Below are 25,645 nucleotides of genomic sequence, written 5' to 3'. Positions count from 1 at the left end.
AAGAGAGACTCCAACATGAGACTACTGAATTGGAATTAATTTGCAAACTGGACACCATTAATTTAGGCTTGAATAAAGACTGGGAGTGGATGTGTCATTACACAAAGTAAAACTATTTCCCATGTTTATTTCCCCCCACCCCCTTACTGTTCCTCACATGTTCTTGTCAACTGCTGGAAATGGCCCACCTTGATTTTCACTACAAAAGGTTTTTTTCCTCTCCTGCTGGTAAAGCTCACCTTACCTGATCACTCAGTGTGCATGGTAACACCCATTGTTTCATGTTCTCTGTGTATATAAAATCTCCCTGCTGTATTTTCCACTGCATGCATCCGATGAAGTGAGCTGTAGCTCATGAAAGCTTATGTTCAGATAAATTAGTTAGTCTCTAAGGTGCCACAAGTACTCCTTTTCTTTTTACCTGCTATTGTTGCACATTAGATTCAGGATTGACAGAAAGCTTATAGGAAAAAATACATAGAAAAATATTTATGTCAGTTTATGTTGTTCATTAGCCAGTACATTTCTATAGTTATTCTCTCCTCTGTATAGTCACTCACTTGCCCCTTTTGTTTGTGTGGCCTTTCGTACAGCAACAGGGCAGGGGGGAAACATTTTAAAACTAGGAAAATGTGATTATAACATCACTAAAGCTGATGGGGAATTAGGGCCATGTATATTATTAGAACACATTTGTATCTCATTTTTCAAACTAAATAGATTGCAGGTTGATGGTGTAGCTGTTTGTGGGGGGGGGGGGGGGGATTAAGGAATACTATTTGTATATACTTTTTATATTATTATGCACAACAGTCTAAACATTTCCAATTTTAGTGCACCACTAGATCCTATAGTGATAAGTGCTATCATTTATAATAGATTTATATCTTCACGTGGTTAAAGTATATTCATTTGGAATGCTATTTGTATTTTTAATTAACGGTGCTTTCTGCTTTGTCTGCTTTTCTCTGAAAGTAGGGGAAAAAGAAAATAGAAGTTATCAAGATGAGTAAAAAGCCTCCAAGTCGTCCAGGGATCACGTTCGAGATCGGTGCTCGTTTGGAAGCACTGGACTACTTACAAAAATGGTAAGGAAGACATAATGCAATGCTTAATTAGGTCAAATTTATTTCATCTGTACTGTAATCTGTCTTTAGTTTCAGTTGTTTGATACATTAATTGTTAATACAAACCAATCAGTCCATATACTAATTTGATGAATATCCTTATTTTAAAGAAAACTAAAGCAATTATAAAATTTCAGGAAACCATCCCTCCAAAAAAATCAAATTGAAAGAAAGTGTTGTGTTTTCTTGCATGGCTATCTTGTATTTCTAGTCATGATCCTTTTTCTAGACATTAGTTTGTTCTCTTTGGTACTGGCATATGTCTATCATGACCGTCTGTATCTGCTAAAAATATTTATTAACTGTGGTATTAAATGAAAAACTTATTCAGAATACTCTGGCATGCAGTGTTGCATGCAAGATGGTCAAGTGCACTTGTGTGTAACTGCAGTAATAACTCAAGGAGTCAGTTTTGTTTTAATTTTAAGGTGTAAGCAGATTTCACAAATTTTAAAACTGAAAACTTGATGTAGCATTCAGTAATAAAACTTCTTGCACATTAAAATTAATTCTTACTGTACACTGAGTAGGTAACTTTTTTAGTTAACTTTCCATTTGACAGTGGAGAAACGGAAGTACCAAAGTTATGACTTGGCCACACCAACTCTGTTAGAGCTCGGATTGGAAGTAAAATAGGATTGGAAGAACAGATCAACACTTGCTTAAAATGCTGCCTCAGCCTTTTTAGTGCTTTAATGAAGAGGCTCTAAGCCGACGGGAGAGAGTTTCCCTTGTCAGCTTAGTTAATTCACCTCTGCGAGAGGCAGTAGCTATGTCAGCTGGAGAAGCTCTCCTGCCGACTTAGCACCACCTACACCGGTGCTTAGGTCGGTATAACTATGTCGCTCAGGGGTGTGGATTATTCACAGCCCCTGAGCAACGCAGTTATACCAAAGTAATTCTGTAGTGTAGACCAGGGCTCAGTCTTGCAATATTTGTTTACTCAGAGAGAAAAGTCAAACTTAATCACAATTTAGTAACGCAATCTGGTTTGTTTGGAAGTACTGTTTCAGTCAATTTGAAGGGGTTATTGCTATAGTGGATAAGACCAATAGTCTGTCTGATCCTGTCAATGGTTAGTGCTCTATGCTTCAGAAGAAGTTTATTCCTAACTCCTATGAGTTAGTAAGTGGTTGATGCCATCGGTCATAAGGTTCAAAATCCCTTGCATATTTTCATTCTTTCTGATATAACCGTGGATGTTCTTATTCACAAATGTCTAATCCTGTTGCCCTCAATAATATTGTATGTCAGTGAGTTCTGTGGGTTAAATTGTCTACAGAGGAAATACTGCTTGAGTATCTATATAAAGAGGGTTTAAATTTCCAGGCCTGTCAAACTAGCACATTTTACCAACAGTACTTTGTTCAAACAAATCCTTTTCTTCGAAATAATCAGTGTATGTCGAAAAGAAAATAGAACTGATTTTTGAACCACATTCCATGGCACATTACTCTTCTTAGTTGGTGCTACAGAGATATGGTGAGTTGAAATAAATTGTTCTCCATAAAATTAGCACTTTATGTTCAAAGAATGTAAAAAAGGTTGAGACTGCCAACATAGTGCTGTAAAACTAACAAATAGTCATTTAAGAATATTTGACAAAGATGATACAGACTGTCATGATAGACCTATGCCAGTATGTACAGGAGCTAAAAACAGAATTGCCTCAATTTAATATCTAAACAGGGTTCACCATATCTCTAGCACATAGTTATATAACTAAGTAAAATTTTGTAACAATTTTACACACAGGAACAGGAATAAATATTAAAATTGTGCAGCTAAAACACTGGAAACTAGAAGATGTACTTTTTCATTTTTTTAAAAATGAATTTATATCAATAGCCAGGGAGCTTGTTAGAGAAAATTTTGTCTTTCTGTGAAGATAGTTTCACCCCAAGGTACGATTTATTTTAGTAGTCCATGTGTTTTTACACCTAATTTGCTCAGCTGTCACTTAAGGGGCCCTGCTGACTTTAAAATTTGCCTGTTTTCCAACTAAAATGCATCCATCTCAGCTATATACTGAGAAATTGTACTGAGCATACTTTAAAAAAAATTATGTAACTTGCACAAGTCATTTATCTACTGCATTTCTGTCTAACAAATTGTTTCTTGAAGGGAACAAAAAACCATGTCAGACTAGGGTTCAATTTAAATCTTTCTATTTTGTCAACACTCAGGTTTCAGAGTAACAGCTGTGTTAGTCTGTATTCGCAAAAAGAAAAGGAGTACTTGTGGCACCTTAGAGACTAACCAATTTATTTGAGCATAAGCTTTCGTGAGCTACAGCTCACTTCATCGGATGCATGCTGTGGATGAAGTGAGCTGTAGCTCACGAAAGCTTATGCTCAAATAAATTGGTTAGTCTCTAAGGTGCCACAAGTACTCCTTTTCTTTTTGTCAACACTCAGTTGCTCAAAAATAGATTTAGCATCGTTTGAATGTATACATATGTTTTAAGCCTTACACCGGTTTTTAAATGGATCCAACTTTAACTGCAACTGGGCTTTACAGAAATTATGGGGCGTGGTGTCAAATTAATGACATTGATATTTAAAAAGTTAAAGCTTTATAACTGTTAAAGTGTCAGCATCACATGTCAAAATATACAAAGTAGCTATTCTTAAACTCGTAAGTTTTCAAAAGTGACATTTTTCTTACTTTGCTTATTTGTAAATTTCCATTATTGCATGAAATATTTTTTCATTGGGTTATGTGTGTACAGTGAAAGACTTTTTCCAACATTTACCAATATAGTCTAATTCTTCTGAGCCTAATAATAGCAGGTGTAAATTTTAAATTTCAAAAAATTAGGAGTTTCTAGGAAAGTTTCCGCCTGCTTTATGAGCCTTACTACACCAGATCTTAAACTTTTATCAGTATAATTGAGTTATTTACAGCTCATCTCATGAAATGTGCTTTGTTTTTTTAGGTGAGGCCATTCATGTTCATAAAGTATTGTAGGCCTTCTCTACTCAGTGGCTGAAGCCATGTTAGATATCCCTGATCGTAATGATCAAATACTGTTCTATAGCTGTTATAAGCTCACGAAAGCTTATGCTCAAATAAATTGGTTAGTCTCTAAGGTGCAACAAGTACTCCTTTTTGCGAATACAGACTAACACGGCTGTTACTCTGAAACCTGTTATATGCTTAGGTGACTGACAGTCAGTTTGGGACTGGTGAGGGAAGCCTTGTCCACACTGGGCAAGGAAGTCATTGAGCATATTTAAGCTTGTTTATTGCTTGCATGGTTTTACCACTTTGTAGACATAGCCACGATAGTTTCCTTGTAACTGAATACCTTTTATGAAATACATGTATGATACACAGTTACACAAGGCAGTTGTTTGAACAGATAAAATTCTTACAGTTCCTTTAGTTTTAAACTCAACTAAGTTAGTCGTAAATTCAACTCTATCCAAAGTCCACTTAAGCATTTAGTAATAGATAAAAGCCATGTATGAAGGTTTAGTAGGAATATTAAGAACAAAACAAATAGGTAAAGGTAATTAAAGGAATGGGTGTATAAATTGCTTAAAATGGAATGCTTAAAAAAAGTACACATTGCTCTTGAGGTTTTTAAAAAGTCCTTTTTTTGGTTCTGCTTTTGTTTCTCACAGTGTCCATTCAGGACTAGATTCCGCAGACACTAAAATGTCTAAGGCCTGATCCTGTAAACTAAGCTTTCTGGCATAGGAGACATGGCTTACACATGGGTGCTATAAAACTAATGTGACCTCCCCTTCCTTTCTGTTCTTGTTTTGTGATCCTGTGGACCCATTATTTCTCCCAGGAACAAATTGCTAATTCCTGCTCTCTCTCCTGTCCGTCCAGATCCTCTCCTGTCTCATAGTAAGATTGTATGCTCCTTGGGCAGGGGTATCATTTTGTTCTGTGTTTGTACAGCGCCTATCACAGGGGGATCTGGGTCCATGACTAGGGCTTCTATGTGCTATAGTAGTACAAATAATGACAGGATGCAAATCCAGGAAAAGTGTGTAGTGAAGGAGACACAGAAAAGGGACAGTTGGCCTATGTAGTAGATGCCAGGTGGAAAGAGCTTGCCAGTGTGTGCCTGTTAGAAGAATGAAAAGGAGTACTTGTGGCACCTTAGAGACTAACAAATTTATTTGAGCATAAGCTTTCATGAGCTACAGCTCACTTCATAGGTGAAGAATGTTATCTTTTGTGAACAGAACTGACTGAAGGGACTAGATTGTCTGGGTTGATTTTTATTTCCTCACAGGGTAGAGATCCAAAGGATTTTCTTCTGTGAGATTTGGAGCGACAGCAACAAACAGGAAGCAGTTCTGTAGTCTTTTCTTTCGGTTTTAGCAGACTGGGAGACCTGATTGTCTGTTTGGTGGAAGGTCTAGAATGGAAGAAGAGGGGAGGGGAGAATTTAGTACTGGGCTAATTAACTCAACGGAGGGGGTGAAAGTTTGTCCATGAAGGAGGTCTCTCTATGGAACAGATATAGGGTTATATGCCTTATGGGTAAGGAAGGAAGGACAGGCTTGTGTTCAGTGCACAGGACTGGGAGTCAGGAAGTCTGGGTCTATTTCTGTATCTTCCTTGGACTTCAAATGTGACTTTAAGGAAGTCGCTCAACCTATCTGTAAAATGTAGCCCCCTTTCCACCTCACTAGGGACAAGAGACTGTTTGTAGAACACTTTGTATTTCTACAGTGTCTTATATTTGAGTTTCAGTTTTATTCTTACATAAAGAATACCATATACTGGACAAATGGCTATATTGAAAGAGGCCCTGTATGAATTATTACACTGTGAAAATTAAGTGTGTTAATATGGAAACTTTAACGTGAATATTAAGGTTGGAGAAAAAATAAACTTTGAGCCGTTGTTTAAGATTTAAATCATGTAACTAAAACTTGTCCTTACCAATTTTACCTTACAATTTCTGTAATTCACATGGGATGCAAGTGTTAGAACGTGAGAGAGAGAGAAAGAAAAGTGAATAATATGTAAAACTGGCAGATGTCATTATCCAGCAGTAGTAGTCCAGTTCTGTAAAACAGTGTAAAGTTTGGATAATTTTAAATGTACAGATTCCAGTGCCAGAAGGAACCATTGTTATCATGTAATCTGAATTCCTCTATAACACAGGCCATAGAACTTCCCCAAAATAATGCTTAGAATATCTTTTATTAAAAAAAAAATCCTGATTTAAAAATTGTCAGTGATGGAGAATCCACTTTGGTAAATTTGTTTCAAAGGTTAATTACTCTCGCTGTTAAAAATTTACACCTTATTTCCAGCCTGCATTTGTCTAGCTTCAACTTCCAGTCATTGGATCATGTTATACCTGTCTCTGCTAGGTTCAAGAGCTCATCATTAAATATTTGTTCCCCAGTAGATACTTGTAGACTAATCAAGTCACCCCTTAACCTTCTCTTTGTTAAATTAACTAGATTGAGCTCTTTGAAATTATTATAAGGCATATTTTCTAATCCTTTAATCATTCTCATCACTCTTCTCTGAGCTCTCTTCAATTTATCAACATCTTTCTTTAATTGTAGGCACCAGAACTGGACACAGTATTTTAGCAGTGGTCGTACTAGTGCCAAATAGAGAAGTAAAATCTCTCTAGTCCTACTCGAGATTCCCCTGTTCATGCATTCAAGGATTACATTAGCTCTTTTGGCCACAATGGAGCTCATGTTCAGCTGATTATCCACCATCCTCCCCCAAATTTTTTTGAGTCACTGCTTCTGAGGATGGAGTCCCCCATCCTGTAAGTATGGTCTAGATTCTTTGTTCCTTAGATGGATACATTTAGCCATATTAAAACATGTATTTGTTTGCCTCAACCCAGTTTCTCAAGCGATCCAAATCGCTCTGTATCAGTGGCCTGTCCTCTTAATTATTTACCACTCCCTCAGTTTGTATCATCTGCAAACTTTATCAGTAATGACTTTCCCTCCAGGTCATAGATAAAAATGATAAATAGTATAGGGCTAAGAACTGATCCCTGTGGGACCCCATTAGAAACACAACCACTCAGTGATGACTCCTCATTTACAGTTATATTTTGAGACCTCTCAGGTAGCCAGTTTTTAATCCATTTAATGTGTGCCATGCTAATTTTATATCACTAGTTTTTTTAATCAAAATGTCATGTGAGCCTTTTTGGGATTAGTGAATACTGTTTCAAATATGTTTGCAACCTGTTGAGTTAATTATTGAAAGCTACCAAATGAGGATTTTTTGTTTTTGAACAACAATTGTTTGTTATCAAGCAGAAGTAGACTGTTTTCATGCAAACAACTTAAGGAAAACAGGTTTCAGAGTAGCAGCCATGTTAGTCTGTATCCGCAAAAAGAAAAGGAGTACTTGTGGCACCTTAGAGGCTAACAAATTTATTTGAGAAAAAAAAATTGTTAGTAGAAGGAGAACTTGTGGCACCTTAGACTAACAATTTTTTTTTTCTCAAATAAATTTGTTAGCCTCTAAGGTGCCACAAGTACTCCTTTTCTTTTTAAGGAGAACAGGTTTATTCATTATTTCAGAACTTCATCTGTATAATGTCTTTTCCGTTTGTGCTGTAGTAAAGAACTCTTGGTAAATCTATTTTAAACTCAGTCTGATTAATTTAAAAATGAACATTTAGTCAAATGGAAATTGTGACTGGATGGGAAAGTATACATTCAAAAACACTTCTACCATTGAACATCAAGATATGGTAATTTTATAATTTCTGTTTATAATAGTCTGTTGGGTTTGAGGGAACTTCATGTGTTTTTATTCTATATAGCAGACATTTTTCTATTAATTCTTCCAAATGAAATGGAAGTTAACATGGCTCTTATTGACAAATCTTTTGCTTATGTTATGTGATTCATCAAAATTTGTCAGCACAGCTCTGGGTAGAATGTATGTTAATTATTGCTTGAAAACCTGCAGCGCGAACTATTGTAAGGTTTCAGATTACACTATAGCAATTCTAAGGCAGCAAATTTTGGACCTGGGAACTTCAGTGAGATATTGAAATATGAGCTATCCAATCAAGAAAAAAAAAGTTAGAATATTCACACTTTTCCTTTTTCCAGTAGTGAATTTTGGCATACCTATTTACATACTGACAACACTGTTCAAGCATCCCTAGTTTGAAGATATAGGATCTAAAATGTTACAATGTGTGGACTTCAGGGCAAATGGTCTTAAAATAGCAGATTCAATCACAGTATTTTTGGTCTTGTTTGCTGGATCCATGCAAAGTTATTCTTAGTTGAATTTGGCAGGCAGTCATTTTAGCAGACACTGTGGTTCAGTGGATTAATAGTCTCATCTCTAAAGACTGGGATTTAGACTTAATCATAGAATCATAATACTGGAAGGGACCTCTAGAGGTCAGCTAGTCCCGTTCCCTGCACTCATGGCAGGATAAGTATTGCCTAGACCATTCCTGACAGGTGTTTGTCTAACCTGCTCTTAAAAATCTCCAATGATGGAGATTCCACAACCTCCCTAGGCAATTTATTCCAGTGCTTAACTTCTAAACTGTCAGGGTGGTTTTTCCTAATGTCCAACCCAAACCTCCCTTGTTGCAGTTTAAGCCCGTTGTTTCTTGTCCTATCCTCAGAGGTTAACAACAACAATTTTTCTCCCTTCTCCTTGTAACAACCTTTTACGTACTTGAAAGCTGTTATGTTCCATCTGAGTCTTCTCTTTTCCAGACTAACCAAAGCCAATTTTTTCAGCCTTCCCTCATCGGTCATGTTTTCTAGACCTTTAATCATTTTTTGTCGCTCTTCTCTGGACTCTCTCCAATTTGTTCACATCCTTCCTGAAAGGTGGCTGCCAGAACTGGACACAATACTCCAATTGAGGCCTAATCAGCATGGAGTAGAGCAGAAGAATTACTTCGTGTCTTCCTTACAACACTCCTGCTAATACATCCCAGAATGATGTTTGCTTTTTTTTTTTGCAACAGCGTTACACTGTTGACTCATATTTAGCTTGTGATCCACTATGACCCCTAGATCCCTTTCTGCAGTGCTCCTTCCTAGGCAGTCATTTCCCATTTTGTATGGGTGCAACTGATTGTTCCTTCCTAAATGGAGTACTTTGCATTTGTCCTGATTGAATTTCATCCTGTTTACTTCATACCATTTATCCAGATCTTTTTGAATTTTAATCCTATCCTCCAAAGCACTTGTTACCCCTTCCAGCTTGATATCATCCACAAACTTTATAAGTTTATTCTTATGCCATTATCTAAATCACTGATGAAGATATTGAACAGAACTGGACCCAGAACTGATCCCTGTGGGACCCCACTTGTTATGCTCTTCCAGCATGACTGTGAATCACTGATAACTACACTCTGGGAATGGTTTTCCAAACAGTTTTGCACCCACTTTATAGCAGCTCCATCTAGATTGCATTTCCCTAGTTTGTTTATGAGAAGGTCATGTGAGACAGTCTCAAAGGGTTTACTAAAGTCAAGATATACCATGTCTACCGCTTCCCCCCATCCACAAGGCTTGTTACCCTGTCAAAAAAAGCTATCAGGTTGGTTTGACATGATTTGTTCTTAACATATCCATGCTGACTGTTTACGTATCCCCTTATCTTCTAGATGTTTGCAAATGGATTGCTTAATTATTTGCTACATTATCTTTTTGGATACAGACGTTAAGCTGACTGGTCTGTAATTCCCTGGGTTGTCCTTATTTCTCTTTTTATAGATTGGAAAAGGGAAAATATAGTGCCAGTCTTCTGGAATCTCTCCTGTCTTCCAGGACTTTTCAAAGATAAATCACTAATGGCTCAAATATCTCTTCAGTCAGCTGCTTGAGTATTCTGTGATGCATTTTATCAGGCCCTGGAAACTTGAAGACCTCTAACTTGTCTTAAGTTTCAGAGTAGCAGCCATGTTAGTCTGTATCCACAAAAAGAAAAGGAGTATTTGTGGCAGCTTAGAGACTAACAAATTTATTTGAGCATAAGCTTTCGTGAGCTACAGCTCACTTCATCAGATACATTCAGTGGATGCATCCGGTGAAGTGAGCTGTAGCTCACGAAAGCTTATGCTCAAATAAATTTGTTAATCTCTGAGGTGCCACAAGTCCTCCTTTTCTTTTAACTTGTCTAAGTAATTTTTAAGTTCTTCTTTCCCTATTTTAGCCTCTTCTGGGCCTACCTCATTTTTACTGGCGTTCACTATGTTAAACGTCCAATCACCACCAACCTTCTTGATGAAAACTGAAACAAAGTCGTCATTAAGCACCTCTGCCACTTCCACATTTTCTGTTATTGCCCCCCTCTGCCATAAAGTAATAGGCCTACCCTGTTTTTGGTCTTCCTCTTGCTTCTAATGTATTTGGGTTTTCTTGTTACCCTTTGTCTCTAGCTAATAAGTTCCATTTATTTTTTTTTTGTATTGCAACTCATCATTCTGGCCTGCCTACAAATCTATGCTTGAGAAATATTGTTTAATGGAAATACCACTGTTTATTTGTAAAGGATTGAGGCTTATCTTATAGCTGCCTCCTCCTACTGGACTAGGTTTTATTCTTGCTGAGCCAGCTCACTCCCTGGGTTAGTTCTGTCTGAGCTCTCCCACAGAATCCAGGGAAGCAATTTCTAGCAGGGTTCATTGTTTTATTTTAAGACATCCTAACAAAACAAATCAAAACCTCATAGACTCTTCCCTCAAAGTCTGTGCAGACCAAGTAGTCCCTTCCCCCAAATCTCCCCCTCATGCTAGAAACCTCAGCAACCCAAAACTTCCTGGCGCTTACCTCAGAGTCTCACTAACAAAGCACTTCACACAGTTGCAACTTCCGTCCATTTGGTTTCTGGAGCAATTTCTCTCTGCTGTCACTCCAGTAGCAGTCCATGGGGAGCACAGCCCTTGTTCCTTAGCTTTCTGGAAGGTGTTGCAGTCCCTCCTTCTATTTTCTGCTGCTGTCTTTTGTAAGGCTCAGCTAATTAAGTTCCAGCTCTCTTCTCAGGTGTAGTAGGAGGGGCTAATCAGCCAGTTGCATTCCTCTGATTTAAGAGGAATGGTATCCCTTATACCTTCCCATACTTTTCCCCCTCCCCTCTTGAGTGGGAGTTTTGGGGCTGTCACTGCCAAGCACCCAGTCCTTTTCAGTTCTTGAAAAGAAGCATTCCTATGGTCCTACCCAGGCTAATACTCTTATTTGAAATTTGAAAGGGCTGTAGGGCTAAGTCCCAGTGTGTCACACAGGTCTTTCATTGTTTGGAGCCACTTCAGTGCCACATGTCAGTGACCCAGACAAAGGGTGTTCCAAACACAAGTGGTGTCTGAATGGCTTTATGGCCCATTGTATGGTCAGACATTCTCTCTTGATGACATAATACTGGGTTTCCCCTACTTATGTAAATGATTAGGGTGCTCTTGTCCATGGAAGGTTTAGAATAACACTGCACCTGTGGTGGTAGAGGTTTCTTTGTAGATGGTAGATGTCTCGTGCATTCTCAAGAGAAATCAGGTCTGTGCAATACTGGCTTGTAGCATAGAATCAGATTAATTTTCTGAAATGCTTAATCACACTGGGGGGACCACGTGACTTGTTGAGGGGCTGATTTTTTTTTCCCACAAGGTCAGTAAGAGGTGTTGCTAATAAGGCAAAGTCAGGCATAGATCTTCTATAGTACCTTTATAGACATAGGAAGGCCCAGACCTGCTTTTTAGTTTTTGGTATGGAGATGTTTGCTAGCAGCTCAAGTTTGTCCATTAGGGGTTATACCTTACTGTTCCGCACTAGATTCCCCAAATATTTCGTATCCTGTTTTCTCACCCTGGACTTCTTTAGGTTTACTGTCAAATGGGCATCTCCTAGGGCTTGAAGAATGGCTGCTAGGTTCTGGAGGTGGGTGGGCCAGTCCTGATTGTAGACCGTCACATAATCTAGGTAAGCTGCAGCATGATGAAGGTGGGGCAATAACGCTTGGTCCATCAGCCTTTGAAAGGTGGCTGGTCCCCCTCACAAACCAAAGGGCATGGCAACAAATTGGAATAGGTCCACTGAGGTAGAAAAGGCTTTTTTTCCCTGGGAGTTGATAGTAAGGGGAATTTGCCAATAGCCCTTAGTTAGATTTCATGTTGTGATAAAGTGGGCTTGACCAAGAGGATTCAGCAGTTCATCAGCTCAGGGCATCGAATATGCATCATAGTCAGAAATGACATTTATGTGGTGGAAATCTACACAAAATTGGATGGTCCCATCCGGCTTTGGTACCAAAATCCCTGGACTATGCTAGATGCCATGAGATTCCTCAGTTACACCAAATCTTAACAATTCCTGTACTTTCTGAACTAACAGGTTTCATGCTTTCTGGGATTTGATAGGATTTTCTAATGGGCTTGGCTCCTGGCCCTATGCAGATGTGGAGAGTCATCAAGGAGGTTTGTTCTGTTCGTGGGGAAGACCACTACCTTGTAAGCTCTTGGGAGGGTGTTTTGTTTGCTTTTTCTGCTTATTAACCCTCAGATGGCACCTCCTCACTCCCAGTTTTGGCCAGTTTAGGAAGCTGAGGCCCCAGAACCTCTTCTCCCTCCTCCAGATGGATGAAGAGGATTTCCTGGACCTTCCAGGATTTTAACAGATTTACATGATAAATCTGCCTTTGTTTTCTCTTTTCTGGACAATGAATTTTGTAATCTACTTGTTCTACCCACTGGAACGCTTCATATGGGCCCTGCCATTTGGCCAGGAGCTTGCTGGGAAGGAATAGGAGCACTTGGTCTTCTGGCTCTAGACCCTTTACTGTATTGTCACATTGGGGTCTGTTAGGCCTGAAAGAGGTTAGTTTGGGAAAAGTGGGTCTCAAGCATTCTAACCTTTCCCTCATTTGAATGAGACATTGAAGGACAGTGGTAGAGTGGGTGGGTTTAGTTTATCAAGACACACTAACCAAGTCTGACACTCCTCAAGGCTGTTTCCTATCAAGAAGCTTGAAAGGGTGGAAGCCCATTCAGGCTTGTGGTACCTCTCACGCTGGAAACGGAAGATAGGGGAGCAGCTGGTTCCCGTCTTTGGCCTCTGTTTCCGTAAACCTTTAATGTATTTTTGAGGGTCTTACTGAACTGCTCCACCAGACCATCCATCTAGGAATGGTAAATTGTGCTCTGGAGAGGTCATACTTTCAATGGTGCCTAAACTTACTGGAGCACCTGGGACGTGAAATTTGTCCCTTGATCTGTGATGACTTCCAATGGAAGGGCAACCTGGGAAAACACTTGGAGCAGCTATTGTGTTATGGTGGAGGCAGAGGTGTTTCATGGGGGCATTGCCTCTGGATATCAAGTGGCATTGTCCACAAGTACCAAAAGTGACTGGGCCTATTATATCATAGAATCATAGAATCATAGAATATCAGGGTTGGAAGGGACCCCAGAAGGTCATCTAGTCCAACCCCCTGCTCAAAGCAGGACCAAGTCCCAGTTAAATCAATCCCTATCCATTCAAAAGGGGCATGAAAGGGACCCAGCCCCAACCCTTTGGGGTTACTTTTTGACAATTGGGGCATAGTAAACAGAAATCGGCTACCTCTTTATATATCGCTGTCCAAAAGAATCCAGCCAACAGTCTTTCTTGGGTTTTCACCTTACCGAGGTGTCTGGCCATGGGAAGAGTACGGGCTAGCCGTAGAGCTGCCACTGATTGGGCTTGGGGACTAGGAGTTGATATCTGGGTCCTTTAATTTGGACATGTCTTATGGAATTCAAACCGGGGCAACTGGAGAGATACGTGTTCAGAGGTGACCATCTTGTTGACTGTGCTGAATTGGTTAAAACATTCCCAGAGTGTCTGGTCATCCTGTTGAGCTGCCACAATGTCAAAGGTGTAACTCGGGATGCTGTAGTCTAGGATGGGAAGGAGCTCTGCAGTGTACGTGGGTAGGGGATAACCTACAGACTGTTGGGATGTTCCTTCTCCAGGGCCTATCCTTTGGGAAGGTTCTTCTCCAGGCTCCATGGTGTCATCTCTGCCACAGACCTAGGTTCGTCCTCCCTTCTGAGATGACTTTGGCTGTTTCTGTGAGCCTTGGGAACTCCGTGAGACTTCAGAAAGATCAGAGTGAGCAATGGGGAATAGGTCCTAAACATCTGAGGGTGGGGGGCTTCTCTTGCATCTGAAGGGTGTCTGGGGTGGAGGGAACAGATTCTCTTCCCAGGAGGGTCTGAAGATGTGTGCAGTTGCGTCCCAGGATCACTGGCCGGGGTAGGTGATCCTATCTGAAGGTGCCCTGTCTGGTCTGCTGCCTGCAAAATGACAGATGCCGTTGGGTACATATGGATTTCTCCATGGATGCAGGAAATCTGGGCTGACCACTCTGTATCCATGACTTTGGGTCAGACTAAGTCCTGTTGAAGTAGAGTTTGTCCATACTCCTCCACCATGTTTGGTCCTATTTTTATTGGGATCATGAAGGGCTTCGGAGTCCGTTCTGTTAGTTGGTTTGGATTCTCCCCTGCTTGGTCAAATAGTGCTTTCCATCATAGGCATTCCCATTGTATGTGCCTGGGTTAGCCACAGTGATAACATACCACTGGCCCTTCATGGGTGGGCAGTGGTGGCCCTTGAAAGTCTGGGACTTTGGAGGCTCATATTGGGGGTAAAGTTTTGTTGCTTGAGAGAGACCAGTACTGTGACTCTTGCTGGGTTGGTAGGTTATCATCTCTTACTGCCATTCTAAGTGTGGATGGCCCACAGTTAGACTTCCCTTCCAACTCCTAGGCAATTCTGCCTCCGAGAACCTTTCGGTTGTCTCTACTTCCTCCACAGCAGATGTGTTTGAACTGCCACAGGGAGAATGTGCAGGTATTGTTCCAAGACAATATTGTCCATGAGCTCCACCACCATCTTGGCTTCCAGGTATAGCCATTGGGTAGCTAAGGCCTGGAGCTGTTGAGCTACCTCCTGGGGGCATGCTCCATTAAGGGATGACTCTAACTGAAATTTGTTTCAATAAGCCTATAGAGACCAAGGTGGCCCAGGATGCTCCCCTTCCCCCCGCATTTCCTGCTGTCCTCTTTTATACTGTAACTAAGTTCCAGCTCTCTTCTCAGGTGTGGGCAGGGCTAATCAGCCAGCTGCACGCCTCTGACCCCAGAGGAATGCAGCCAGCCAGCTAGCTACACTCCTCTCACCCCAGAGGAATGGTATCCCTTATAAATTCACAGCATTATGTTTAAATGTAACATTTATTTCAGTATAAGATATTAACAATAAGAATAATATCAGTCACTTTTCTAGCTAATAACTTGTTAAAATATATCTTACAGCTAAAGCTGATCAACCAGCGGAAAAATATATTTGTTGACGATGATATTCAACAAACATCACTGGTTTTGTTCAAGTAATAGATTTTCTGAATAATACTCGACCAATCCTACGTACAGCATCTTATTTTTTGTTATATCTCTGGCTTCAGTCTTTCATTTTTTTTTGTTCTGTCTTAGATACTGGTGTACCTTTTACTAAGTTGTCTTTAGTGTCATCTTCCTCTTGCCTTCTTTTTTCCATATACTATGTTCTCTTCTGCCTCATTTACAATTTCTGCCTTTCCTATTGTTTTCCACTTCTCCCAAAAGCATGGTCACGTCTGTATTTCACCAGTTTATCCCTCCCTCTGTTCTGCTCAGACCAATATATGCACCCCCAGTAGGGCTTGGAAATTTTACAAGACAGCTAGTAGCCAGAGAACTAAATCTACCAGAACAATACAAAATAGGGAAGGGGCATTGTATAGGAACAATGTCTAAATGAGGACACACATTGTCTGCTTTGGGAATGGAAAGCTATGTTTCCTTCCCACATGAGATCAGGAAGTGATATAAATTTGAGATCTGGGAAGAGTTTCTTCTTTTCCTAGAGACCTTCCTGGGACTAGGGAACAATAGGAATCTGGAAAATAGAATCGGGTAATTGCAGGTGAGATGGGAGTTCTTCACACCCTGGAATCCTTCTGCAGGTCTGGAGTTTAGATATTGGGAGACCTTTGTTGTTGATGTTGAAGAAAAGGTAGACGGGAATGAGCACAGAGAGAGGAGGGAATTGAGACAGGCCCAGGCATGTATTGCGCTGTCTGTCTGCTCACACTTGCTGAAAAATAATTTGATAAGCAGCAGGGAAGAAGAAAATCCCTAAACTTCATAGAAAGCTTTTGTTTGTTTTTTAAATCAGGATTTACTGTTTAAAGGTTGCTTTGTCAGAAATTTAAAAATAAAAAAGTTGATAGTATCTCTTTCAATATCAGGTGGCACAGAGCTTCAGGGTAAGGGAATATGCAGTAGGAATAGAAAATGACTGCAGCAGCTGCCATCCTTTAATGTTGAGGGAACATTGTCATTGTTGCAGAACGTAGATTGAGTCTCCTGCTTTGGAAATAGACAGCCCTCCTTTCACTGTAACATTTCTTTTTAATAAATGTTTCAGTAGCTCTGTCCTCTTCTGTTCCATTGTCACTCCTGTTTTTTGGAAGTGTAGAACTTCCCAAGAAATTGTTTCTAGGTTAAACCTGGATTCCCAAAATATTAACTTGGGAGGAAATTTCTTAAACTTAAAAAAATCCACCAGATAGTTTTAGAAGGTTCTTTGTGTTTTCAGATCTATTTATGTATTCTCTCTCTCTCTCTTTTTTTTTTTTTTTTCATAAATAAATCAGCTGAATTTCAGCACACCAACCTTGTATGCACTTTATGGAACTGAAATAATGTAATCCGGTTATATTGATGGTGGACATTCTGTGAGAAGACTAGATATTGCCTTATTTCTGCCCAACTAGTGGCTTCCTAAAGCCAAAATAGCCCTTAGAAATTCAAAGCTAAATAATGTGGCTTGGATTCCTGTGGAATCTAAATGCACCAGCCTGATCATTATTTATTTCCACAGATGCTAAAGATTTGCCATCAAGATTTGGGAAGTCTTTTTGCCAAACTTAATCATTTTGGTTATACAGATCCCAAAGTAGGGGGTAATTAAAATCCATGTTAAATTCTAACTTCGGATGATGAAGAGTTGTTCTGATTGAGGGCCACATGTAGTTGGTTCTACTGATTATATGTAAATTTTGAGGGGCAACTAGAACCTACAGTCCTTAATTAATACTGGTATTTTTGTTTTAATAAATGTGCAATTTAAAAAATATTAATATTGAAAAATGACCGTGCATTAGATTCAGTTGCGACAAAGTCCGTGGCGCTGATCTGCAAATTAGCCAGCCGCTTTGATTCAAAAGGGACGTTCTGTCAACTCCAATTGTTTTCGATTAGTCAGCAGCTTGGATTTGTCTGAAATCAATGAAGCAAGTATGTGGAACATTTATTATGCAGATTAAGAGTAATGAATTAATTTTTTTTAAAGCCAATTCACCACCCCTCTATCTCTCCAGCAAAAGAAACAAACCCTTCTTTCCTTGCTTTAATCAACAAAATTATGAATACAAAGCTAAGCATGAAACTTCCAATATTTAACCCAAATAAGGCATCCATCTTAACATTACCTAGCAGTTTGATCCTTAAATCTGAATTTTCACACCCACTTTTAATGAATGTAGAGGTTTTGCAGCTAGGTATTGTCATATCAACAATTTTACATGTTTAAAACTTCTTTCAGATCCAAACTAATTCTTAGTACAAAATGTTGGTGCAGCTAACACCACCAAAGTAGTTTAAATTTTTACATGAATACGTCTTTATGAAAAACATTGCTGGAAAAAGTTGCACAATTGACACCTTTCCTTTTGTTGTTGTTCAAGGTATCCATCTCGCATTGAGAAGATAGACTATGAAGAGGGGAAGATGTTGGTCCATTTTGAACGTTGGAGTCATCGCTATGATGAGTGGATTTATTGGGACAGCAATAGATTACGACCCCTGGAACGACCAGCACTAAGGAAAGAAGGGCTAAAAGATGATGATGAATTTGTTGTAAGTAGGAAGATAATTTTTTTCTGACTCCTTGTGTAAATTATTTTATTTAGGCTTGGAAGGGTTAGATTTTTATCAGTTAATGCCTGTAAACATCAATTTCACCATAAAAACACAAACAGACGAAAAAATATTTCCATCAGTGATAATTAGGGCTGTCGATTAATCACAGTTATCTCACGTGATTAACTCAAAAAAATTAATCGCGATTAATCGCAGTTTTAATCTCACTGTTAAAAACAATAGAACACCAATTGAAATTTATTAAATATTTTGGATGTTTTTCTACATATTCATACATATTGTATTCTGTGGTGTAACTGAAATCAAAGTGTATATTATTTTTGATTACAAATATTTGCACTGTAAAAATAAAGTATTTTTCAATTCACCTCAAACAAGTACTGTAGTGCAATCCATTGTCATGAAAATGCAACTTACATATATAGATTTTTTTTAAAAAAATTTTTCTTGGTTACATAACTGCACTCAAAAACAAAACAATGTAAAACTTTAGTGCCTACAGGTCCATTCAGTCCTATGTCTCCTTCAGCCAATTGCTAAGACAAACAAGTTTGCTTACATATACAGGAGATAATGCTGTCCTCTTTTTATTTACAATGTCACTAGAAAGTGAGAACAGGCATTTGCATGGCACTTTTGTAGCTGGCATTGCAAAGTATTTACGTGCCAGGTGCGGTAAAGATTCATATTTGTATTCTGTGATGTAATTGAAATCCAATATATTTGAAAATGTAGAAAACATTTAAATATTTTTGGATAAATGGTATTCTATTATTGTATAACTGCGATTAATCGCTTGACAGCCCTAAGATTAAAATTTACACATAGGCAAAGTTTAAAAAAAAAGAAAAATGCTGCTTGAGAACTTAAGGATATTTACTTTGTAAATTTTAATTTGTATATTTTGACATGTGATGTAGGTAATTTGTGTTTTAAGAGTTATAAAGCTTTAACTTTATGAATGTCAGCAGCTACTGTCTTTAAATAATTCTGACTCCCCCCACTTCCAAGAAATGTCAAAATTTTGATCAATAAACATTTTAAAAATGTTTAAAAATAAAGATCAGTATTATCTGTCAAAGTTATAAAAAAGTAAAAATTGAATTCTTTCAAACCTAATGGTATTAATTTTTTTTCAAGGAAAATATCGCTAAGTTATAAAGCTTAATTTTGTTTAGGAAAGGTTTACAGGGCAAGATATTAACAGTTAAAATTGTTTAAAATAGGATTTTAAACCTGGAGAAGAGGTGCTAGCTCGTTGGACAGACTGTCGATATTACCCTGCTAAGATTGAAGCAATTAACAAGGAGGGTATGTATATAAATACAATGCATCTGTAAGTACTTCTGTTTGTTTACCAGGAACACTGCTATTATCTGTTTAAAATCAAAATGTGTTTACATACGGTTTTATTCACTATGTTAAACATACTGTTGGAAGCATTGCTATTCTATGAGGGGAGGAATGGGTTTGATCTAGTGAGCATTTACCATCTTTTATTTCTATGAAGTTAAAAACTTGGGGTACCTCCTCTACTCAGTAGTAATGTAACTTTCATTTATAGTAGCGAGATGAACATCCTTGCCTCAATATTATAGAACCCTTCACGGTACGGTTGGTTTGGGTTTATATTTATATGCTTACAGTACCTCAGTTCTTCTAGAAAACGTTCAAAATCTCATTTTTGAGCTTTGGTAATCAGTGAAATAAGATAAATGCAATATTAAAAGGAAAATGCCAGCTAACTTAGGCATAAAATTTAAAGTAGTTTGACGTTTGCATTGTTTTGATTTTAAATCTATTGCAATGCTTTTATTGTATTTAAAAATGAATGAAAATTGTTTTTGGGTGTGGGTTTAAATGTACTGATAATACATGGCATCATTGGATTAATAAATTGGAAATTTATAAACAGAAATGAAGCACTACTTATTGTCCAAGCTGTGAGAAATGTAATCATATAAAATAGGTTTTACAGTGTTAGTACAACTGTCCAAGGTCCTGAAACCACAAACACTTATCTCAGTAACTTTATGCGCTTGTCTTGTCTCATAATCCCATAGAACTCAACACTGAGTTTTTCATTGTGAGTAAAGAGGGTTTTTTAAGCACTTCTGTCTTGATTGTGTCCCTTTTAATCTTGATGTGATCCAAGGAGGATATGTGACTGTAACTATAAAGGGAAGAATTTTAAATAGATGCTCCGTCCTATAGTATTTGCAGAGCCAAAGCACTCACTGATGTCACATGCAGGACCGGGTCTGAAATGACTGTGTATTTGTAGCATTTTGGGGAAGTATTGAGGTACTTATATTTCTAACTACTCATAGTGATTGCATCAATCCTGTTTTAGGAACCTTCACAGTACAGTTCTATGATGGAGTTATTCGATGTCTAAAAAGGATGCATATCAAATCTATGCCTGAGGATGCCAAAGGGCAGGTGAGGATATTAGGTGTCTTTTCTTGCTTGTTTGCGTTGACTACTAAACAGGGCATGTGGTATTAACAGTGACCTGAGAACAAATTATCTGCTGAATGCCCCATGCAGGAAGGGTTATGTAACACAAATGATTTAAACTTACTGCTGCCTTCTCTTTAGGTCCCTCAGTATGTTGGTTCACCAGTTCTTAACTTCAGGGGATGCCCTAGCATGTGCTGTGCTAGTGATCTCATCTCAATTATGAAACCTCTGAGTGCAGTATGCTCTCCTCACTGGCTCATCTGTTCCCTGACCGTTCTCTTTCCAGTGGTCCCAACCCAGGATCACATAAGGGCTAACAGGTTCTCTCCTCCTTTATGGCCTTTTAGAATAGGCCTTAGCCCATCAGTGGGCCGCTGCTGGTGGATTTGTTACAATGTCAGATTTCTACCACTTTCTTCTATTAATTCAGAGTTAGTTCATTTTTTTATCTCCCTATGCCAAAATGGGCAGATATTCCTTTATCTGTGACAGTCTCAATGCCGTCACAGAAGAGAGTAGCACCCAGCCAGGAAGGGAGGCAGGTTATGAGGTACAGAGATACAATCTAAGATAAATAGCAGGATTTTAACTTAAATACTTAGGAATTTTATCCAAGTTTTATCCAGTCTTCAAGTTTTTATGAAGCCTGATTTGAAGTGAGCTGTAGCTCACGAAAGCTTATGCTCAAATAAATTTGTTAGTCTCTAAGGTGCCACAAGTCCTCCTAATCTTTTTAAAGTAATTGTGCTGGTAATGAGAAATTTTAGCTATTTTAAAAAAAAAATGAAATGATTGTCGAAACTTGCTAAAAGAAGCGAGTAAATTTGATAAAACGCAAATAGTTATAGTCCCCAGTTTTTCAAGAAATTGTTTTTACTTGGAAGAGCAGAATTCAAATATCTAATCTGCTCTGGAAAATGACTTATAAAAATGAATAAATTACTGGGTTTGGTTTTTATATGACTATTTGCAAATGGAGAAATGGGAGGGCCTTTTAAACAATAATTTGTGCATGCTTCTGTGTAACTGATAGCTTTAAATCATGATATGACAATCACACAAAGAACGTTAGGGCTTTGGAGACGGACAGGCAATGGATTATTTGGGGCACCTTCAGACTTTAATCCTTTTTTTTTTTTTTTAAATAGTTAAGCACAGAAATCCCTACTCACATTACCGTCAGCCTCTTGCTGGATGGTTATGTGCATTCTGTTGAGTTTCTGTACAAACATTAATTGTGTATAACCCAATGAGGTAAGACGTTAAATATTATTTCATTTGATTTTACAAATAGGGAAACTTAGGCAGGGAAGTTGCAACTTGAATAAAGAAGAATAGTGAGCTTGGATTAGAGTTTAGAAGTTCCTTGCTCTCAAACCTTTGCTTGTTCCACTAAATCATGTTGTCTGTTGAACTATTGAGATACTACTCTGTAGCAAAAGGCCACTTTGGCTTCTCAGCAGAGAAACAAAAACTCAGTTGAAACAACCAGCCAGTAACTGGGAGGAAGTCTGCAGGAGTGTTAGTGCCATAGATGGCAGCCCAAATGACACTCTTATAAACACAAAAAATTATTCTGCTTTTCTTCAAATATTGAGACATTTGTGGTGTTGGATTTCATGTGTCTGAGGCCAAACCTGAATGGCTGTAGTGGAGATCTTGAGGAATAATCACTGGGACAAACTTGTATTTTTGGCAATTAATTTTGATTTCTACACAGGCTAGAAAACGTTCACATTTAAAATGAACGATGAGATTAACTTTGACATTTCTAAATCCCCAAAATCAGAGGCAGGAGTACAAATCTCTTGGTCTCAAAGCAGGTTTTGGGTTTCATTTTTTAAGTAATAATATAACTGCTGGACAGGAGGCTAGGTAAATCTATTCTGCTATGGCAAAAAATATCCATCTTTATTTCAGAAGTATTTGCATTGTAAAAATAAAAATACAACCTAAGATTGGTTTGAAGGTCAAAGTTATCTAAGACTAAGCTTTGTTTCAAACTAAAACTGTTCTTTTATTCTAAAAGAAGGCACTTACCAGGAATTATTGGACAGGCATAGGTTTTTGTATGATTTCTCAAAGAAGACCCCCCCCGCCCCCCAACATAATTTGATATGAAAGTCATGCATCAGATGAACCTGTGATACTATTTGTTAAATTCAGACCCAGAACTTTTTTCCTGTTGGGATTTCTCCCCCTCCTGCCCTCCCCCCACCCCCCCAAATACTTGTATAGAAACCCCACCCTGAGAGAGTTGGCATTTATACATTTAAAATTGTATTACTTTTAAAATAATAGTAAGGTATTAACATGCAACGTTTTTTTCTGAAAATGTTGAATGTGCGCAAAAGTAATTTTGTCCATCAGTGTGCAAGCTGACGTGAGAATTACAGAGGCAATGTTTTGATATTTTTAATTCACTAAAAGTTGCCTACAAATTCATTTTCTATCACCTTTAAAATAGTGAGTCCATATAAAATATAACGTTCATTAACATTTTTGTATAAGGATTTTTTCTGCTCCCCTTGTTACTTGTGTCGTCTCTTGTGTGTACCTAAGAGCAGTGCATGAGTGATGCAAGTGACCATTAGAACAGTGAAAGTGGTTATACCCAAAGTACTGTCAAATGCACAAATTGAGCACACTGAAGAAGAGACTATTCTTTGATTTTTCTACTCCAGTAATCTTTGGAGTTATTTGTAACAAAAATAGGTGTAATATTTTCAGATGGAAATGTGATTTTAAGTTCACATTGTCTCTTTAAAGTGAGTGATACTGTAGAACTTGTAACATTCTAAGTAAATTTTTTTTAATACTACAGTATTTGTGTGTATTCAAAAATTTCAGCTGTGAGGGTGGAAAGGCAAAAACAAAAACTATACAAACATTTTTGTATTCTTATTTATATGGAGAGTACAGACCAGGTTCCTGCTTTGATTAGCTGTGTTTTAAAATTTAGACAGAAATGCAACAGAGATGGGGAAGAGAAGAAATGGAAAAGGGGGAGAATGAAAACTGCCCTTGGGGAGCACTTACAAATAATTCAGATAACTTATTTGTTCTGTTTCATGTTTTTTTGTTTTATCTTCAATATAATTAGGCGCGCGAGAGGGAGCAGATAGCGCCGGAGCTGAGATTAGTGACGGAAATCGAACCAAAAGAAGTGAGTTTTGAGGAGGGATTTGAAGGAGAGGGAGGGAACTTGGTACATAGGAAGAGGAAGCTGAGGAAAAAAGGCACAACTGGGACAGAGACAAAGAAGAGATGATAGGAGAAAACAAGAGCTGAGATCATAGATGTAGGTAGGGCAGAGCTGTATCGGGTGTTGAATGTGAGAGCAAGTAATCCAGTCTTGATTTAGAAACAGCCAGTGAACTAGAAAGGGGTGCGTGGGTGTGGGTGTGGATGTGCGTGATGGGAGCGGTAATGTGGTAGGAGTGCCAGAAGAGGAAGACAGAGAAGTAAAGAGGTGGTAGTTGTGATAGCTGAAGAGAGAGGTGGCAGGACATAAATCCAGGTGTTGGCAGAAGGGATGGATTTTAGAAATGCTACTGCTTTTTGCCTTCCCACTGTTGCAGTTATATGATTATTAAAATGCAGTTGTTCTAGCCAATCAATATATAGGTATGCTGGATGGTTCCTACTAACTTATTTCTTTATTATGTAGTTTCCTGAAGTTTGGCTTAGTTGATCTGATTTTTGTAATGACTGTATGGTTTGTTATACAGTCATGCAGTATGCCAGTCCCTGAACTCTAGCAAGGGCCATTTTTAACCAGTTAGAGCGCAGTGATTTCCTTAATGATAAGTTATTATGCAAGTCTTTTTGCTTTGACTTTTCTCAGAATTCCATCCATTTGTCCAGAACTGCTGCTTTATTTCCTGACTGCTTCCTATTACTCTGTTATCCCATATAGCCCTGGACAGGTTAATTAAAAAAATGTTTGTAGTGGGGATAAGAGGAGAAAGAGAGGAACTAAGCCTTCCTTAAGTGGCAAGGAGGAAATACTGAAGGAAAAAAAGGTCATTTGGGGTGAACATTGTGGCTCAGAAGTGGAGGCTGCCATGTTTGCTGCGGTTTGATCATAGGGAATTCTGAAGGCAATGGGTAATCAGAACAAAGTGATTTATAATGGCTACTCAGAGCACTGGGGAGGAAGGGGATGAACTTATTTCAGGAGAACTGTACTTGAGATTGCTCTGTTCTAACTTGGTAATAACTGGATCTTGGGGTTTGTATATACAGTGCATGCCAAAAAAGCTGCTGTTACTGATGTGATTAAAATTATTTGAATGACAGGTTACTGAGTCTGGCTACATCTCAGTATTGTGGCTGGCTGTTACGTTAGAAACCAGGTAACAATCCCAATTCAAGAAAGACTTCAAACTCATTCAGATTTAGAGTCCACCTTTCTTCTTCTTCTTCTCTTTATTTTTCCTTATACAAGTTTTATAAAAGGTTGTAAATAAACTCTGAGCTTACATTTGAAGATGGTTTCTTTCTGAACAGGAATTTCTGTGCTTATCAAGAGAAGATTACATCCCTTAGTTTCTTACACATGAAATGATCTGTCATAGGGCACTCAACCAAAATAAAAATAGACTAGCAAAGTCTCTGGCCAGTTTCCTTCATTGTGTATAACAGTCTTTAAACACAGAACAATATAAATAGGACAGTTCTTGTCTCCAGACCTTCCTGTCTTGTCTTCTAGTCATGCAGTCTCTGTGTGGTTCCTCCTTACCTGCACCTCCAAAACCTTGTATGGCCTGGGCTTAAAAAAAACTTGTGCACAAGTAAAGGTAGAAACCAAGCCCCAGTCACCCTCCTCTCAGGGTGGCACTTTCCTATGGGAATTTGAAAGCCTGACCTTAGAAACCTTGTTGGGATTTAACCCAAATCACCATGCCACTGTGTGACTCAGCAGGACGCCCACTTATGGACATCACTCATGCAGTGCCACCTATGGGGCACCAAAGGATCTGTACATTCCATCACATGCTCACATCTATCAATTTGTTTACCTAAACTGCACTAAGTAAATACACATTTAAATATAAATCACAGAAGGGGGTCTACCAGCATACATAAA

General features: G+C 38.4%; 1 protein-coding gene across 27 annotated transcripts in view; it reads left to right on the top strand.

Annotated features, from left to right (window-relative positions):
• Positions 1-25,645, top strand: part of PHF20L1 (PHD finger protein 20 like 1) — an 81,712-nt gene that overhangs the window by 1,685 nt on the left and 54,382 nt on the right. For 11 of the 27 annotated variants that reach the window (XM_037891989.2, XM_043539077.1, XM_037891985.2 and 8 more), the window contains exons 2-6: positions 979-1,088; positions 17,895-18,066; positions 19,317-19,401; positions 20,444-20,532; positions 23,657-23,719. In XM_037891989.2, coding sequence (XP_037747917.1) covers positions 1,006-1,088; positions 17,895-18,066; positions 19,317-19,401; positions 20,444-20,532; positions 23,657-23,719 — 492 coding nt within the window. In that variant the 5' untranslated portion in view covers positions 979-1,005. Of the gene's footprint in view, positions 1-975; positions 1,089-17,894; positions 18,067-19,316; positions 19,402-20,443; positions 20,533-23,656; positions 23,720-25,645 lie in introns of all 27 variants that reach the window. The other 16 variants (XM_043539071.1, XM_043539069.1, XM_043539078.1 and 13 more) reach the window with 3 other exon arrangements.

This window comes from Chelonia mydas, chromosome 2, assembly GCF_015237465.2.
Source record: "Chelonia mydas isolate rCheMyd1 chromosome 2, rCheMyd1.pri.v2, whole genome shotgun sequence".
In the NCBI taxonomy this organism is placed as follows: Eukaryota; Metazoa; Chordata; order Testudines; family Cheloniidae; genus Chelonia; species Chelonia mydas.
Note: the sequence above shows the minus strand (reverse complement) of the source record. Positions and strands in the feature narration are given on the sequence as shown.